At 43.6% G+C, this 19,921-nt stretch overlaps 1 protein-coding gene and 1 pseudogene across 2 annotated transcripts in view; both read right to left on the minus strand.

Moving 5' to 3' along the window:
- BCAP31 (B cell receptor associated protein 31) overlaps positions 1-19,921 on the minus strand; it is a 77,310-nt gene that overhangs the window by 22,254 nt on the left and 35,135 nt on the right. For both annotated transcript variants that reach the window (XM_089674943.1, XM_089674944.1), the window contains exons 6-7: positions 19,116-19,236; positions 12,651-12,751 (exon numbers count right to left, since the gene is read on the minus strand). In XM_089674943.1, the coding sequence (XP_089531069.1) occupies positions 12,651-12,751; positions 19,116-19,236 (222 nt within the window). The remainder of the gene's footprint in view (positions 1-12,650; positions 12,752-19,115; positions 19,237-19,921) is intronic.
- Positions 10,267-10,381, minus strand: LOC149463432 (U2 spliceosomal RNA; annotated as a pseudogene).

Genomic DNA, 19,921 nt, shown 5'->3' on the forward strand with positions numbered 1-19,921 from the left:
CCAAAATTTATTCCGTTATATTTTTAGTAAAAAAAAAAATAACCCAAATTAGTTTATCACCAAAAATTATAATTTTTAAACTTTTTTTTTTATATTATTTATTTATTTTTTTTACATACTGTCACCCTAGCAGTACAGTGTCATGGTGACACTGTACTACTTGTGGGGGGGTGATGATTTTTTTTTTTTTACACTGATTGCTTTTACACCCATAAAGGATGTAAAAGCAATCATTTCCCCTTCTCTCTAGCTGCATTTTTGCAGCCATTGAGAACTACTGTGTGAGCTGTGATTGGTCACAACTTGTCACTTGGTACAAGGCTGTTGTGAATAGCCTTGAACCATGTGACCTCTGTGATCATTCACAGATTTCACACGTAGTAAGCAATGATGTCACAAGTGACACCTTGCTTACTACTCTGCATGTGATCACTGATTGGCCAATCAGTGATCACATGATCGGGACCTCGTACAGAGGTCCCGTTTGACGATCGGTGTTCCACTGTGTCCGGAGGACACAGCGGGCACCGGATCGCGCTGCTGCACACTCCCAAGGAGCACGCACAAGCAGGGGGCGGGGAGGCCGTTTATAAATGGCCACCCGACCCTGCACTGCCACCGCCCAGCCATTTATATACAACGGCTGGACAGGAGGTGGTTAATTACCCTAATAATTCACAGCTGCTACTTGCATATCCTTCATGGATATACTCAATTTTTTCACTTTCTTTCAGCTATCTCTTGAATCTCTGTCATTGTAAGTGCTTTTTTCCAGTTTTTACTAAACAGGTCATCATAATCCCCCCCGCCCCCCAATGTGTTTAAGTGTATTACTTTACAGATGAACAGCAGACGGAAGACAGTCTACATCCTATTAAGGAAACACCAAGCTTTACTACAGAAGCCGTTTGGCCCATTACAAACCCAGTAATTAGCCACTGGAAATCTGTACAAACCTAAACTTGAAAATAAATAAAATTGGATAGTACCCAACATGTGAACACTCAAGATGACCAATGCACAATTTCTATTGCTACTTCCAAGTTACCATATCTTCCAAGCAAAAGAGCCTGGAAGACGCCTGCACTTTGTCTCCATGCCACAAAGAATAGAGTCACAAAAGCCATGGTCCATACCAAGGTTTAAACAACCTTTCAAGACAGAAAATGCAAGTACTCAAAAATCTGGCAACCTTGGGTGGACTATTGTCTCCCAAACTTTGACTCTACATTGCTTGAACCTTGACATTTCCCAATATCAATTGTTAATGCCATCTGGGCTGTAATCTATGGCATATACGACCCCTGCGATACCCCATTCACATGTACTTTTGTCCCTCCCCTTTCCTTACTTATCCCCCCCCCTCCCACAACCAGTTATAAGTCTGACTTCCAGATGCAATAATCTCTACCCTTTTCCCACATTTATACTGTATGACAACTTTATACATCCATACTCTTACAACCCCCATTCCAGTAGACCATTGAACCTACTTTGACAAATATTCCAATGATCTGTGACAACTTATGTATATATAATATATGACTTGCTCGTCCTCCCTGTGTGGAGGGATGACCTCTCAATAACTGGTATGATGATGTGTATTCACCTTAAATTTTTATGTTAAAACCTTTCCAGAAAATCAAGAAAATTGGATAGTATCCATGTTTAGTCTGTACAGTACCTATAAACTAACTTCCTGCAAATTTACTAGTTTAGTACGAATGTATGTTCTGGGCTTGGGGCTTCATTGGTGTTCAGTGTAGTGCTCCCTTACATTGCTGGTCAGTGGAGAAATACTCCCTTACACTCATGACCAGTGTATTGCCCCCTAACACTGGTGGTTAACGGGATAAGGGCCCCCTTATATTTCTGGCCAGTGAAGGAAGGCCCCCTGTTACACCGGTGGTCAGTGTAATGCCCCCTTACCCCTAGTGTAGGACTCCCTTTAGACTTGGTGGTTAATGGGAGAAGAGCCTCCGTCATTCCCGGCACCCTCTTACACTGGTGGTCAATGGAATTCTTAAAATGGTAGTCAGTGGGAAGAATGTCACCCTGACAGACACCAGAAATGATCATTGGTGTCAGTGGTTAATTATCTTAGAGTAAGAAATTGCCCAGGGAACCCCTAGCAACCTCTGGAAGAACCCTAGGTCTCCACAGAACCCTGGTTGAGAAAGATTGCTATAGAAAAATACCCGTTCAGTGTTTTCAGCCATTGCCGGCTGACCAAAACAAGATGGCCTATTCCCCACCCCCCTCTATATTAATATATGCTCTGTTCGATTGGGCAGCTACCTGGAAAATGAGAAATAATATTGCTAATACAAGTTCTTCCCATGGGGGCTAAAAACATGCATTCATCATACAATCTAGAACAGGGGCCTCCAAATTATCCAGCCCTTGGGGCACTATTCATCCTACTGACATCAACAATAGCCACCATTTCTTCCACTGATACCAATGATGGTGTACCATTCCTCCTACTGCTCAACAACCCTGAGCCCATATCTATTCCTAATGATGCTGGGCCCAGAACATTTTCTACCCCAGCTGGCCATAATCCACCCCCCTCCCTCTAAAGTCCAAAGGACAGTAAACTGGCTCTTTCTTTGAAAAGTTTAGAGACCCCTGATATAGAAAAAGTACATCTAAGGCAATTAATGAGTGAAAGATCTTGATGTCCTGGCAGAAAAAATATTTAATAACAGTGTGCAATGCTAGAGTCAGCAAGATACATTGGGGGAGATTTATTAAAACTGGTGCACCCAAAATCTGGTGCAGCTCTGCATAGAAACCAATCAGTTTCCAGGATTTATTGTCAAAGCTTAATTGAAAAAGCTGAAGTTAGACGATGATTGGTTACCATGCACAGCTGCACCAGATTCTGTGCGCACCAGTTTTAATAAATCTCCCAAATTGCCTTGAGGACACATTGGCCTTAACCCAGCCTCACTTCAAGCTTTCTAGTTGTACTCCATCCTACTTCTGACACATTCTATTGTTTCAGGGGAGCTCCTTCCTATGAAATGCATAGCTTGCATCTGATACTCAAGACCAAAAAATATTCCAAAAGAGTTCGACGACTGATGAACATTTGTACTTGATGCTCCTAACTACAAACCCAGAAGTTGAACAAAAGGTGGCGTCATCCTTCTGCAGAGAAAAGCAGACAAAGACATTGTTCAGAGGAATGCCGTCAGAAGAAGTGGGAGAAGAGAAGAAATATCAAATCCCTGGACCACTGTAGTGGCTGCAGAAGCCCTATCAGCTCATGATCACCAGAGGTGGGTAGTGGTGGAAGGGTGTATGGTGTTAGTTCACCTTTCCATTTTTCTGTTAATGTGAATACTTTAAGCTGAATTTTTTAATTTATTTTATTTTTTTTAAATTCACATTGGTCTAGCTGGGTTACAGCTAAATCTTCATAGCTGACATCTGTAGGGCCGGTGGGGATGCTAAAGTCAACCACTACAGTCAAACGCTGGTCTTATCTTTACCAAACGCTGGTCTGCTGTTTAGGCATCTTGCAGTCTTGTACTAAACAAGAGGTTGTTCGCTTGGTATCTCCGCCATTCAGAGAACGTCTTGAGGTTTTTTTTCAATGAATACAAGGCATTCTCCGATTGAATGAGGCAGAGATCATGCACATTGTTATCTTCCTGCTTTGTCTGCTTTGCCTCGTCAAATCAAAGAACACCTCGCATTCATTGAATTAAAAAAAAAAAAAAAAAAAAAAAAGACATCTTCTGAATGGAGGAAGTGCCTAGCAAGCAACCCCCTGTGCTCAGTGTACATATGGCAAGCCGCTTACACAGAACCCAGATCAAGACATCACTTAATATGTGTAGCATGGACTGAATTTCTGAATCCCCAAAGGCCCCCTGAATGTGAGATATGAAGAATTAGATGTAACCAAGCTTAAAGGATAAGTTCCCCTTTGGGAACATGTTACATGTTCCACCCGTTTTTAGGAGGGGGGGGGGGGGGGGAACATGTAACACGTTCCCATAGCTGCAGCCCCTCCTGCCTCTGACAGTACGGGGGGAAGTCTCCCCGTACTACATGTCAAATTTGAAAACAGAGCAGCCATGAGGTGCTCCACCCCACACAGTCACATCATTCATTCACTCACAGACTTCCATGAATGAATGAACTGCAAGTCCCGACTTGCGGCTGTGGACTTGTAGTTTTCAATGAACTACCATTGTGCTGTGGAGCGTACATCCCGTACGGCAAGCAGATATTCTGAAAGGTCTGCAGGAGACCTGCATGGCATCAGCCATCTACTGAACACTGGTGCAATGCTTTCCAGGCTCCTGTGGACAAAATTAATAAATGCACATTTTTTTCACCTGCAAAAATATGTGCATTTATTATTTTTGTCTAAAAGGTGACCTTATCCTTTAAACAATGAAGCTGAAAAAAAATCACATCAAATTACACAATGTTTTACATACTCACATCAGACCCTGCCTTCAAGGAGCTTATATCTAAGGTCCCTATCTCATATACGATCATACTAGTGCGAATTAACCTACCAGCAATAGACCCATGCAAGCACAGTGAAAACATGCAACCTCCATGCATGTAGTGTCTTGGCTGGGATTCAATCCAGAGGACCCCAGGGCTTCAAAACAGAAGTGATAACCACTGAGCCATAGTTCATCATAAAAGGAAACAACTTTATTGAGAGCACTGCAAAGGCTGTCATAACTGATCAGCATCTGAAAAAAGTTTAACATCTTCAGAAGGGGTATTCTCAGCTAAGCACACCCTCCTGCCTGCATGTCTGAGCTAAGGGCAGAGGGATTCCCAGAAGTAAAATTCTACATGAATCATCTGCCCTTACTCAACATGGCCACGGCTAGAAATGCTGGAGGCAGAGGTATTTTGCAAGGTGATTTCTCAGCAAACTAAAGCATGGAGACCTAAATGGATGAGTTTGCTTTGAATATATTACACATGAATTAAATAGCATTTTTGGTTTGTGGCAGATGCAGTGTAGTTCTGGCTTAAGAACTTTTGAAGCTAAATATACTTAAAAACCTATTTGAAAAATATTTCTGGCAGGCAGGTTATTATTGTAGAAGTGCCAATCACTGTCAGTCTCTAAGTCAAGCGGTGCTGTCAGTGTTTGCCTGTGCCCCTCATCTCCCCCTCCATAAGTAAACTTGCTAGATTGGGTAGCAATGACCCAAGGGCAAACAGATTGTGGCCTGGTGATGCCTCTGGGCCCTTGTACCATGTGACTTTCATGGCACATTGACACGTTTAGGTCATGCTTCCCATGAGGTGGCAAGACCATTTTATCAATGAACAAATAATGATGATAGACGGGAAATTCAACTGGCCTTTCTAAGAAGAAAAATGGCCACATTAATCTCCTCTCACTGATTACACGGTTTCCTTTGCTGTCTTTTTATAAAGCAGCAGATAGAATAGCCCAGTGATGTTTTAAAGAAATAATTAACCACATTTGTAAAATACAGTATTTGCTGTGGAGCCGATCTTTTTTTTTTTTAAAAAAACTCTCTTTCTAGGTAAGTCCTGGTTAGAATGCAAACTACAGTTGCTAATGTAAAAACTTCAGACCAAATTTGCAAACTGATGTAATTAAAGATGAACTCCAGGAATTGCCTTTGTAAATGTAAATATATGCACGCTTCCTGGACCTGAAAGTAATGCCTCCATATTAGCTGTAGTGATAAGTGAATCTGCTTGACAGGTTAGTGGAATGAAAATCTTGAAAATCAGTTCTCTCCTTTTCAAGCCTAATAGGTCAGCACAGTGGACAAGTAGTTAGCACTTCTGCCTAGCAGCACTAGGGTCATTGGTTGGAATCCCAACCACAGCACTGCTTACCTGAAGGGAGAAGAAAGGACACTGCTCTTGCCAAGAGCAAGTGGTTAGCACTTCTGCCTAGCAGCACTAGGGTCGTTGGTTTAAATCCCAACCACAGCACTACTTGTCTGAAGGGAGAAGAAAGGACACCGCTCTCGCCAAGTGCAAGTAGTTAGTACTTCTGCCTAGCAGCACTAGGGTCGTTGGTTCGAATCCCAACCACGGCACTACTTGCCTGGAGGGAGAAGAAAGGACTCCGCCCTTGCCTCCCGTACAGTCCCGTGTGTAGAAGTTGGCCTAAACCGTCACGCCGGCCACGCTCTTTGATGCATTTCGTCCCACCCACCGGGGGCTTGACCACAGGAAAGGACTCGGTGATCAAGCCCCCCAGTGGGCAGGGTAAAACACCTCAGAGGACGTGGCCGGCATGACAGCTGAGGCCATCCTCTACACACGGGACTGTACGGGAGGCAAGAGCGGTGTCCTTTCTTCTCCCTTCATGTAATTGACTGGATTGAAACTGGGGCACCACTCCCCTATATCTGCTGGTGAGGCGATTCCTTCGACATTCAGCTTCCGAGCACCGCCATTACATCTCATGCTGCACTACTTGCCTGGAGTTTACATGTTCTCCCTGTGCCTGTGTGGGTTTCCTCGGGGTACTACGGTTTCCTCCCACACTCTAAAGACATGCTGGTAAGTAATTGGCTCCTCTCTAATTCGGCCCTAGTATGTGTATATATGAATGTGAGTTAGGGACCTTAGATTGTAAGCTCCTTGAGGGAAGGGACTATTGTGAATGTACAATAAATAAATAATAGATAAAGAACTAAATCTGTAATAATAGGTTAGAAATAAAACAAAGAGCTTGGGGAGCTGAGCCTAACAAGTAGGGAAATGTGCCAATGTAAAGCATATAAGGCTTAAAAACACACCATTTTACTTTTTTAGTCTTCCCAGAGTTCAGCTTTAAAAGCATAGCCGCTCCCCTAGGAGCACCCCCTGCCATCTTGATCTTTTCCCCTTTCTTCTTCAGTCATGTGACATCACAGGTTCACTTCCTTCTCCAGCGTTTGGTGGTTCATAAATGCTGCAAAGAATGGAACCACGTAATGATGTGATGCCATTCCCTGCAGCGTTGTCTTGTGATCCCAGAGCAGCTTGATACGCCCCCAAGGAGTGTGTCCTTTATGCACTAGGCTCATACGAAGACAGGTTGAATGAGATGGTGTTCCAAGACTTTAAGATTAGCTGGTGCTGCGATTCACCCCCCCCCCCCCAATATCAGTCAATGAAAGCATGGCAAATGCATCTCAAATATATCTATATCCTTGCAGAAATATTTTAAAGGCTAAGTTCACCTTTTGGAGCACGTTACACATTACATTCATATTTAGGGTGTAACATGTAACCTACTCCAGCTCTTATCCACCCAGTCCACCCCTGTGACAGCAGGTGGGAGTTGCTATTCCCACACCTGCTGTCACATGTCAAAACTGGCACGGCTGTGTGGGGTTTCACACACACAGCCCTGTCATTCATTCACAGGAATCTGAATGAATAAACTACAAGTCCTGTCTGCCACTGTGGCGGATGGCTTGTAATTCTCTACGAACTACGGGGGCACTAAAGAAAACCCTCACAGTTCAAGGACACTTCCTCCAGCTTTTAAGCTGACAGTCCGTTTGGAGGTAAAGGCATGAAAGATGGAGGCAGTGTCTGCAGGACCCCAACACTTCACCCGTGATCTATTGATCATGGGCACAATGCTCTGAAGGCTCCACTGAAAAAATAGGAAATGCACATTTTTTTCCTGCAAAATGTGTGTATTCATTAATTTTTGGTGAACGTAGCCTTTAAAGTGAATAAACACTAAACAATGTAAGCAGTTTAGTTAGGTAGCAGATAATGATAGAGAGACAAGGCAGGTTTACTCCTGCATTAAATATTTGAGTTTATCAGCAGAGAAACAACAGCCACAAATATTTTAGAGTGGATGGACAGTATATAAGCAGTTTGGCAAGGTAGCCAATACAGAGGCAGAGATAAGACAGGTGCTAGAACTGTGAAAGTATAGCATATGCATCTCAGAAGTTTTCGCACACTATATCTTTGTACAAATATTTTACAGAGGCTTGAAAATATGTAAGCAGCTTGGTTAGGTAGCAAATAAAGAGGGAGAGATGAACCAGATTTTATCTAGAAAGAAATATTAGAGTTTGTCATCTGAGAAACCATAGCCAAAAATATATAATGGGTGGACAGCAGGTAAGCAACTTGGTTAGGTAGCCAATACATACATAGGAAGAGAGGAGACAGGTTTTATCTTGTGAAAACATGGCGAATGCATCTCAAGGATCATTGCACACTATAAGTTTGTACAAATATTTTATAGTGGCTGAACAGTATGTAAGGAATTGCTGAGTTAGTAAAGCACTAAGGCCTCGTTCACATTATCGCATAGTGAGAACCAGAGTTCACGCTACGTAATTTTGACATGTGATTTTCATGCATTTCTGGATGTCACATGGGCTGCCCTATGTGCATTTGTCACCCACAAAGAAGCTCCTGCTCCTTTTCAGGCGATAAGCTTCACATAATGTGTAAAGGCGCAGTTTGCCGTGTTTGCCACTCAATCCTGTTGCACAATTGGTAGAAATCGCATCATGTTTGGGGTGCATTGAAAGATTATGGCAATTGCCATACGATTTGGGATGTGAGCGGGGCCTCAAACTATGGCCCATAGTCCAGTCAAAGTTCACTTTGAACCTTACAGAATTGGATTACTTTGTAAATATTTTCATTTTTCTTTACGACACCAAAGGGATTGCTCTGGGAGCTAAGATTTTTCCATCTGACCTGGCAACCTTTTGCAAACCTCACCCTGCAAGCTTAGCCAGATACATTGAGGATATCTTCACTATTTTAGGCAAGTCTCTGGAATGGTTTCAGGAATTTTCTTTGAATTTAACATCACAATTAGATATGCAACTGACATCATCTACTCTGTTTCTGGATATAAAAAAAAGAGGGTCAGTCACACTTTTGCATGCACATTAGTGCACTTTTTTATGCAATGATATGTTAATAAAAAAGGGAACAAAGGGCACAGCAACCTTGTGTGTCATCTTAAAAAAATGAAGACATAATAAAAAGTCCATATTGCACTCACAATGGAATTGAGAAAATTGTGTTCATCATCAAACTTACATCAGGATAACAGCTCACAGGAGTAAAGAGCTGTTATCCTGATGAAAATTTGATGAGAAGTACAATTTTCTCCACTCCAAGGGGAGTTCAAAATTGACTTTTATTAAGCCTTCATATTTTTGAGATAACACACAAGGTCGGTCTTTTTTTTTTTTTCTTGTTTGTCTGTCATTTCAGCTGGCCACCTTTGGAGCAGAAAGACTTTTTTTGTGAAAAGGTGAACACTTTAAACTGGGGGTCAGCGACCAGTAGATTGTGATCTACCAGATGTCAGCCAGGTGACTGGTAGATAACGGTCTGGACTTGCTGACCTGCCATCCCAGAGCATCAAACAGAATGCAATGCAGAAGGACTACTTTTTTTTTTTTTTTTTTTTTAAGTCCGCAAACGTGAGACTGTAACGAAAAAACCCGTAAGTGTCCGCAAAAAAGTGCAAGTGCAGAAACACACACACGAAAAAACGTGCACTTAGGGGTGTGTTTGTCCTACCCCCGAAAGGGCTGGACCGTTCACCCGATCCCCCGGGGCACGAAGCTCCTGACAGGGACAAGGTTCCCATTTGGTCCTCCTGGCCAAAAGGCCTGGTGGACCACCGTTCCTTATGCCCAGCCGAAGCCGGACATCCAGTACTAGGCAAGGGGGTTCTCCCGAAGAGAAAAACCCCCTAGGGATCAGGGGAGGAAGGAACCGTATGGCCACACATCCTCCCCCTAGACTTCAGGTAAGGCCCGAGGACCCACACCCTCCATCCGTGAAAAACACACACATAAGAAAGCAAAAAGTGACAAAACGTGGGAGTGAATAAATAAATAGAATAAAAATAAAAAAGTGGTACCGTGCCTAATAGTGCACAGACCAGGCCCTGAGGCCCGTAGCAAAAATTGCCCTGGACTTAGCCAAAAGACCTGGTCCTTAGGGCGCTGTGCAAAAAAGAGTGTAAAAACAGTGGCCATGTGTCATCTTCACACCGTGGGGTCCCACACCCAAGTGTTACTAGTGACACCCCTGAGCGCGTCTCCTCAGGGGGCACTGAGTTTGCGGACTTTTTGCCTCCTCAGCCCCAGGCCAGACCAAGGTAGCATGCTCAAACCAGGAGGAACTGGGTCTTTCCGGTCTCCCCAGAGGAATTACTCCCAAGGCCCCAGAACGAATCATGGCGCTCCCTGGTTTCTGTCCCTCCGGTACTAGCCTTCCGGACCCCCATCATACCAGTGAGGGTACTGTACAACAATCATCCCCGTAAACTAGAATGGTCGGTAGCACCCCCACTGGACACTGATAAGAACAGATACTACACTTGATCTTAGCCAAAAGGCCGAGAAGCGATAATGCAGAAGGACTACTTGTAAAGTTGGAGCTGTAGTAGGGAGCAAGAGCCTCATAAGCCAATGTCTTCTCTGCAGTGCTGCTCCAACACCCTGTCATGGTTGGTGGGTGTAGCACCTGCCAAGCATGACCCATTCAAGTGAATGAGGCCGCTCTGTGAGTGCCCTGCAACCTTGTGCTGCACAGCAAACTAAGAGTTAAACAGGCAACTGTTGCTTTCTCACCAACTGCTTGAATTCCTTGGACCCTGCAGAAGCATGCAGTTACAGGGCAAATGGGTAAAATGGCCCCATTTACTTGAATTGGTCTCAAGTGACAGGTGGTAGTACACCCCAAAAGCAACAGGGGATGTAGTTCCTGCTGTGGAGGGGATGCGATTCTAACTGTGGCATGTGTAAACCTTTGCTGCCTCAGGAGCTTAGGGGGTTAGGGATTGGGGCAGCAAAACAAAGTCAACCACAGGGTTTTACCACCCACCAACTTTACATGTGAACGAGCCCTATGAGTGCCACTGCCGGATGCAGCTAAGGGCTCATTCACAAGTACAGCAAGCACCGCTGCTCCTCTGCAAAGCGATTAGAGTATGTTTAACAGGTGTTGAGGAGGCGATATGTTGCCTCCTTGACACCTGATTTAAACCCATGATTTCCGTGCAATTTATGAGATTGTGACAAGGTAGTACTGCAATTAGAGGTTAAAATCAGGTGTGAGGAGGTAACACTGTGCCCAGTGATCTTTGACTCCTCCCCGATCCCCCACTCACGACTTTACCATTAAGATCAACAGCACAACCATTGGTCCTTCCCCTCATGCCAGGGTGCTAGGCGTAATCCTAGACTCTGACGTCGCCTTTGGGCCCCACATCCACTCACTGGCTAAATCCTGCCGCCTCAACCTCTGGAACATTTCCAAAATCCGCCCCTTCCTGACCACTGACACCACAAAGCAACTTATCCACGCCTTGGTTATATCCCGCCTCGATTACTGCAACTCCCTCCTCACTGGTCTACCATTACACAGGCTATCCCCTCTTCAGTCTATTATGAATGCTGCTGATAGACTCATACACCTTACCAACCAATCAGCGATTGCTGCCCCTCTCTGCCAATCCCTCCACTGGCTTCCACTAACCCAACATATAAAATTCAAAATACTAACCACAACATACAACGCCATCCACAACACTGCCCCTAGCTACATCACCGACCTCATCCACAGATACCGCCCAAATCGCCCACTCCGCTCCTCCCATGATATCCTCCTCTCTAGCTCCCTCATCACCTCCTCCCACGCTCGCCTCCAGGACTTCTCCAGAGCCTCCCCCATCCTCTGGAACTCCCTACCACAGTATGTCCAGTCAGCCCCCACCCTGTCTGCCTTTAGGCGATCTTTGAAAACGCACTTCTTCAGGGATGCCTACCTCACCTCCACCTAAGAACTGTACTTGAATCACCTCCGCCAGATCATCCCCCACAGCTATCACCTTCTGTATCACCTCCCCCTTCCTTTAGATTGTAAGATCCACGAGCTGGGCCCTCCTATTCCGTCTGTACTGAAATGTATTGTAATTGTACTGTCTCCCTTATATTGTAAAGCGCTGCGCAAACTGTTGCCGCTATATAAATCCTGTATAATAATGTTGTTCAGGTAGATCTCCACCCCGTTAAGGTTGCCTACCCCTGCTTTAAACAAAGAAAAAGGTGAAATGACCACCAACACCATCCCTGTCCCTGCTGCAACTTATCTTCTTGGGTGATTGGATGTCAATGCCCATGCAGCGGTCTGGGGATTTGAAAGCCCCGCTCCTCTTTCCTTAGGGCTTCTGGGACTGATCAGAGCGATTTCAACTGGTCAAAATGTGCCAGCACGTGACCAATTAGAATTCCCTGATTTGTCCTGAATTCCCTAAAGAAAAGAATGGGAAGAAGAGTGGGGCGTTCAAATCCATGGCTGCACAGGCAGTGACAGCTATTCACCCATGGAAAGAGCAGCAGAGATAGGTGCGGGGGTTAATTCACCTTTTCATTATTTGGGGAAAAAAAAGGTGAACTTACATTTTAACTTGTTTTAATTCTACAGGCAGTTGGGTTGATTTACTAAACACAAACAGACTGCGTACTTGGCGAGTGCAGCTGCTCCAGAGCTTAGTAAATGAGGGGGACTTCCAATCATGTGTAAGCAAATATGCTGTTTTTTTTTTATTTTCTTTGCACCCGATTGGCTATTCTTTGTAAATATACAATACAGACTATCCGGACACTAACGCTCACCTGTAATTTAGAATATTCATCCAGCAGCCGGTCGTATTCCTTTGTTAAGCCCTCACTCTGCTTCTTGATGGCGATCACTTCATTCTCAGACTTGTGCAGTGCTGAAAAATTATTAAGAAAAGTCATTCTGAATGATGTCTTCACTTGTTTTATCAGACCTGTAAACTCATTCTCTAAGGTTAAAAGCTCAGCTCATCTTTACAAAACAAAGCCTTTGTTATGGTGTTTTGTACCAAAGTCATTCCAATTTTCATATCTCTCACTTAACCCTCTCCCTGAATACTGTGAATCTGTATCTTCTCCAGGGAGAAGTTCAGAAGATACGTGCCACGAGCTGGACTTTCCATGTGACAATGCATTGTACTGCAGAGGAATGACAAATCCCTGGATTTACTGTAAGACTGAAGCACCCAATAGGGTGTTACAAAGTATACTGAGAAGCAAGGCGAGACTCATGAGCTGCCAAAATACCTTTACAGAGAGAAGCTGCTGCCTACACCAAAATGTGTTCCCATATAAAAGTGATAAAGAAAAAATTGTGTGTAGTGTGGCACTGCTAATAAGTGCATAAATAGCAAAAGACCAAAAAAAGAAAGTAAAAATATATCAAACACCAAGCCATCAAGCCCATATACGACAAAGAGTGCAAAATCAAATCAAATAATTGAACATAAGTAGTACTGTTCAAAAGAAATACCGCGCTATTAGTAAAGTCCATAATCTACGTGCATAAAAAAACAAACAAACAAATGAACACCCGACTGACAAACACATTCAAGGTGAAAAATATCTAAAAAATCTTATATATTCATTCATTACAGGTACTTATATAGCGCCGTTAATTTACGCAGCACTTTACATACATACATACACATATATACACACATATATTATAATATAATGAATAAATGAATTAAAATAATAGAATGTACAATATATATGTAAAGCGCTGTGTAAACTGACGGCGCTATACAAGTACCTATAATAATAATAAAGGGTGTTTGCTGATACATCCATTTTTGCTACATTTAATTGGTTTTTGATATATTATTTACTTTCTTCACAGTGCCACACTACATACACATTTTTTCTTTGACCCAATAGGCTGTGTTTTCCCTCTTGGTAATGCTCATCGTTTCATCACCTCCATGTTTTTGCACCCACCCTTCTACTACTACTACAACTAAGGGAAGGCTTGAGTATACCCCAGCGAGTAAAGTGCTGGATGGACTTACCAACGATCAGGACATTCTGTATTATAAGCAGGATGCCGAACTAGAGCCTAAGAATCTTTTGCCTCAAGGTGACTAATGGCTGCAATGGGCCAGGCCCTGCACTTAGTGATTGAATTGCCAATCCTGGTAGTACACTATTCACTAGTGATGCAAATCTCTGCATCATAACACAGCTGAAGTCAATATATCTGAATGAAATGACAAAAAAATGACACGGTGTGTCGGGATCGATGCGGCGGCACTGTCCCTCCCAGCACACAACATTTTAGGCTCAGTGCTCCATTGACTTTAGCTCTAGAAGTCTGCAAACTGTACCATCTGATGATGAGACGGCTGTGAACCCATCAATATCTATTCAATTAAAAAGAGCAAGGTACTGCCAGATGCAGACGCGGCATGCCCTTGACTGATGATCGCGCCAACATTGATAAAAAGGTACACAGTGAAATAGATTTCACTGTAAGAACTAGGCCTGCAGGTGATGGACTTTCCGGGAACTGAGGGGAACCCATAACTCAGCTCTGACAAGTCCAAAATTACAGGCAGGACAATGTGCGCTCTCTGTGCAAACTGATGACGACCAAAATATGGCTCTGCCAGGCTGAAGGTTGAATGGACAGGACATTACTCAAACAAAAATGACCATCGATAGGGTCATTGATGCCTACACCAGGTTTCAGGTGCATGCATGTGCGCCGCAACCCCCCCCCCCAACCGGCACAGCGGGAGCCTGTCAGCAAGTCCCGGACAAGGATTTACAGCTGGGACCTGCTAATTGGCCGTGTAAAATCGAAGCCCAGAGCTCTGTGTTGACATTCAACACAGAGCTCTGTACAGAGGGGATGATCTCTGCATTTCTCATCCCTGCAAAGGAAGGATGAGAAATCTATAGATCGATTAGTAAAAGCAGCACACTTTACACACAGTCAAGCACACATTTAACCCCTTCATCACCCTAGATGTTAACCCTTTCCCAGCCAGTGTCATTAGTACAGTGACTGCATAATATTATCACTGAATTAATGTCACTGGTGATGTCAGTAGCAGTTAGTAAGTTAGGTCCCCCCCCCTCAGAGTCAGTTAGTGTCAGATTGCCTGCAGCACTATCACAGTCCCATTAGTCATTGATCACAGCCATTGGTATTAAAATAAATTCCAGTATATATAAACACCATAGTTTGTAGACAATATAACTTTCATCCAAACCAATCTATATACACTGTGAAGATCACGCCGACATTGAAAAAAGGTACACAGTGAAATAGATTTCAATGCAAGAATTAGCCCTGCAGGTAATGGACTTTCTGGGAACGGAGGGGAACCCATAACTCAGCTCTGACAAGTCCAAAATTACAGGCAGGACAATGTGCGCTCTCTGTGCAAACTGATGACCAAAATATGGCTCTGCCAGGCTGAAGGTCAAATGGACAGGACATTAATCAAACAAAAATCGATAGCTGTACACTGCTGCCTACACCAGGTTTCAGATGCGCACATGTGCGCACCCCCCTCCCCCCAATCGACACAGCGGGAGCCTGCCAGCAAGTCCCAGACAATGATTTACAGCCTGGACCTGCTGATTGGCTGTGTAAAATCGAAGCCCAGAGCTCTGTGTTGACATTCAACACAGAGCTCTGTACAGAGGGGATGATCTCTGTGTTTCTCATCCCTGCAAAGGAAGAATAAGAAATCTAGAGATCGATTAGTAAAAGCAGCACACTTTACACATACCCAAGCACACATTTAACCCCTTGATCACCCTAGATGTTTATTTATTTCAGGTACTTATATATTGCTGTCAATTTATGAAGTGCTTTACATATATATATTGTACAATCACATCAGTCCCTAACCCTCAAGGGGCGTACAATCTAAGGTCCTTAACCTACATTCATACATACTAGGGCCAATTTGGACAGGAATCAATTCACCTACCAGCATGTCTTTGGAGTGTGGGAGGAAACTGAAGTACCTGGAGGAAACACGCAGGCACAGGGAGAACATGCAAACTCCAGGCAGGAGGTGCCGTGGTTGGGATTCGAACCAGCGACCCTAGTACTGCCAGGCAGAAGTGCTAACCATTTAGCCACTGCGCTGACCAGATGTTAACCCTTTCCCAGCCAGTGTCATTAGTACAGTGACCATGCATAATATTATCACTGAATGTCACTGGTGATGTCAGTGGCAGTTAGTTAGGTCCCCGCCCCACGAGTCAGTTAGTGGCAGATTGCCCGCAGAACTATCAAGGTCCCATTATAAGTCATTGATCACAGCCATTATTAGTATTAAAAAAAATTCCAGTATATATACCATAGTTTGTAAACGCTATAACTTTCATCCAAACCAACCAAATTACACTTATTGGGATTTATTTTAATCAAAGACTTGTAGCAGAATACATTTGACAAATTTTATAAAGAAATTAGATTTTTTTTATTGGATATAGGTTTTATAGCAGAAAGTAAATAGTTTCCCCTCCCAATATTTTCCGTCTTTTTTCATTTAAATTTCAAAAAATAAACCCAGTGGTGATGAAATACCACCAAAAGGCGGCTCTATTTGTGTGGAAAAACAGGATTTAAATTGTGTTTGGGTACAGCGTTGCATGACAGCGCAGTTAGCAGTTATAGCAGCGCAGTGCGGTATAGCAAAAAATGGCCTGAAATGTACTGTCCAAACACAGCATTTACTGCTATTGTTTCAGTGACCGGACTATCTTCTACCACAGCAGTCTGGTCACCCAATAAGGGTTTTCTTTCAGGGAGATTTAATTTTTTTCAACAATCAGACTGGTACCCTACATGCCACAGATGATAAAGTTTCTAATTACCAAAAGTCCCTTGAAGAATAATTCTTTTTTTGTCAATATCTATCCCCAAACTAGGGATGTCTGAAATACAATCCTCGCCATTCATCACGGTTTTGCGGTTTAAAAAAAAAAAAGTAACTGACAGCCTCCGGTTCATAAATGGTTATGTTATGGAAACCAAACTCTCCCACAACATAAACCTTCTGTTTTTAGTGTGTGACATTTATAACCTCCCAGAGCAAAGTGACCTTCCCTGGCAGGGCCATGTGGCATGATCTCAGGTCTGCTGCAATCAGCAGGCCTTCCTTGTCACCAGGAACAACATTTATTATGATCACTAGGACAGGACAAGGGCAATTATTATTGGTTACATATTGATTGGACTTTAATCTGGAGAATGAACATGACTTTATCCACCCGAAGACCAGACCTTTTCTGGCACTTTGTTTACACTCGGTATTTCTTGCTTGAAAATTTCTTAGAACCCCCCCAAAAACATTATATATTTTTTAAAGCAGAGGATCGAGAGAATAAATTATAAATACTATGAGTTTTTGTTCTCTTTACATACATCTTATTGGGTCTGTTTGATTATCTCTGTGCTATAATACTGGATCTAGGCCATCAAGTTGCTAGCTGTGGAATTATCTCTGGTGGAGAAGATTTATTATGGATCCATTACCTCCATTGATTCCCCATATTTGCTGTTTTTGACTGCATGACCTGTCATCATATTCTCTAGTAAGAGCCTGCGAGTGGTGACGGTGGAGGATCCTTTTTCTTCTCTTTGGTGGCACAGTGTCTTCCTAAGGACATGGGCTTTATACAAATTAGTCACATCTCGTGGACTTTGAGGACTTGATTTTTTTTGTCATATTATACTTTGTGTATGTGTAGGGTGAATTAGCGCTATATATTGGTCTTGTAACACACAAAACATTACCCGATTTTTTTGTAAAACGTAAAAGATGATGTTGCGGCGAGTAAATAGATACCAAACCTGTTGCGCAACATAAATTTTACTACCCATAGGCGAGGCTTTAAAAGAGATTTACAGAGGTCGTCTGGTGCTAGAATTCCTGCCCGTAATCGGACGTTTGCGGCGATATCTCACATGTGTGGGACGATCATTGTTTGCGTGCGTGCGAGACCAATGCGTGCGTTCACCTTCGCACACAAGCATGGGGGCACTTTAATTTTTTTTATTATTATACTTTCACTTAATTTTCTATTACTGTCAAAAGAAATGTAAATATCCCTTGTGACAGAAATAGGCATATGACAGCCACTCTTTATGGAGAGATCTGGGGTCAATGAGACCCCAAATATCTCCTCTGCCCTTAAAAGCATTTAATCACACCGTACACCAGAAGTGATGTAAGGACATCACTTCCTGGTTAGTACATCAGACTTGAACAAAGCCAATTTGGTCTTTGTTCGGCTCTGTGATCAGCCAGCAAAAGCGCTGGATGGTTGATCGGGACTCCAGATGGAAGGGGGGTCCCAGTAAAGCTGTTGAAGGCACCAGGAGAGGGAGGGTGGGACGTCCCCTGCCACTGCTTGTAATAGCATCTTAACTGCTGGAGATCGCACAGCGGAAGTGACGTCATGTCGCACCGGAAGTGATCTCAGTGGAATACAAGGAAGCCAGGAACAACCATTGAAAATCCTCAGTAGGAAGGAGACCAATCGCAACAAGCCCCGGTTAAAAACAAATGACTAGGCGCTAATGCGTTAAAGCACTATACTGTGTGAAACGCGTCATCGTAACCAGGACTTGTTGCGATTGGTCTCCTTCCTACTGAGGATTTTCGATGGCTGTTCCTGGCTTCCTTGTGTTCCACTGAGGTCACTGCCAGTGCGCCATGACATCTTTCGGTGAGCGATCTCCGGCAACCGAGGAGGTCCATCCTGCTCCTTTCATCCCTCCTGTGGGGTTTCCTTTAGACCGCTGGCCTTGGACACCTGTACACCATCTATTGTGGCTCTCTCACCTTCCATCTACAGAGCTCACCATCCAGGCTCTCCATTGCTATGTCTACTAAACAGCAAGCCGCTCCCATCATCCCTTCAGTCTATTGTTTGCACCGATCCCTGTATGACATCCATTCATGGATACATCCTTATGGCAATTCTTGATTTTATTGCTCCATTAAACTGATTTATATTGTCTGCTGGTCATGAACATTATGGTTTTTTATTCTGGACATTTGCCACGAGCGCTCTGATTTTTTATAAGAGGCTAGTTAGCTGCTTCAATTTCCCCAACAATAGAGCCGACTGCTGTCTCTTTAAAAAAAAGGTACCAAGATGATGCCTGCAGCTGCAGGCAGCCCAGTATACTGGTCAAAACTCCAGCGAGACACTGGTACGACGCTGGAGCTGAAGAGGTGAGGCGATTCATTTTCTGGTGTCACTTACATTTCTTGGTGGATTGCAGTTCATCTTTGAGCTTCTTGACTTCTCCTTTAAGTAGTTTATTATCCTCCTCAGCGTTGCTCTCCGACACATCGCAGACCTCTAACCCTGCGGCCTTTAGTTGCTGCGCATGAAAAGCAATGACAGTGATTAGTTTGGACTGGAGGTCCGTATTGCACATCTCTTAAATACACAGAACTTTTCCCATTAATCCCATTTAAAGATGCTGCAAGTACAGAAGTATACCCGGTGACCCTACCAGAAATCTAGGGAGCTCAGAATTTCCTATAAATGCCACTTTTCAAGTCAGTGATGGCAATACTATTGTCACCTTCATTTTCAGCCCCTAGTCTCAGTGTCACTTGCCAGAAAAGGTATGTTAGACACCGAAGAGGATGCTCAGCTGTAAAACTGCTGGTCCCAGCCTGCACAGTGACTAACATCCCAACTGACCTTTAACATGCCAGTTCTTACAGATGGCTGATAGTCCAGGGTAACCCAAAGCCTTATATTTTGCCTTCCCTGGTTCCTCCTTTCTACCCCATTGACATGTTAATGACATACAAAATAAATCCTGTTTTCATTACACACCTTACATTAGACCCACTAACACTACTGGCTCTCTGTGCGTCTGAATGCAATGCAGGCAACTTATGGCTAGTAGGAGGGGCCGGCAGGGTGCTGTACATGGTTACATGATGACATCACTTACTACTCCTTTCAAGATTCCTCCGCCCTGATGCAAGCAACGGGCTGGCTCTTGGGAGGAGCTATGCAAATATCATGATTCCTTAAAGGATGGAGGTCAG

The sequence above is a fragment of the Staurois parvus genome, unplaced genomic scaffold (genome assembly GCF_062004578.1).
Source record: "Staurois parvus isolate SC_StPar_1 unplaced genomic scaffold, SC_StPar_1.0 ptg000154l, whole genome shotgun sequence".
Lineage (NCBI taxonomy): Eukaryota > Metazoa > Chordata > Amphibia > Anura > Ranidae > Staurois > Staurois parvus.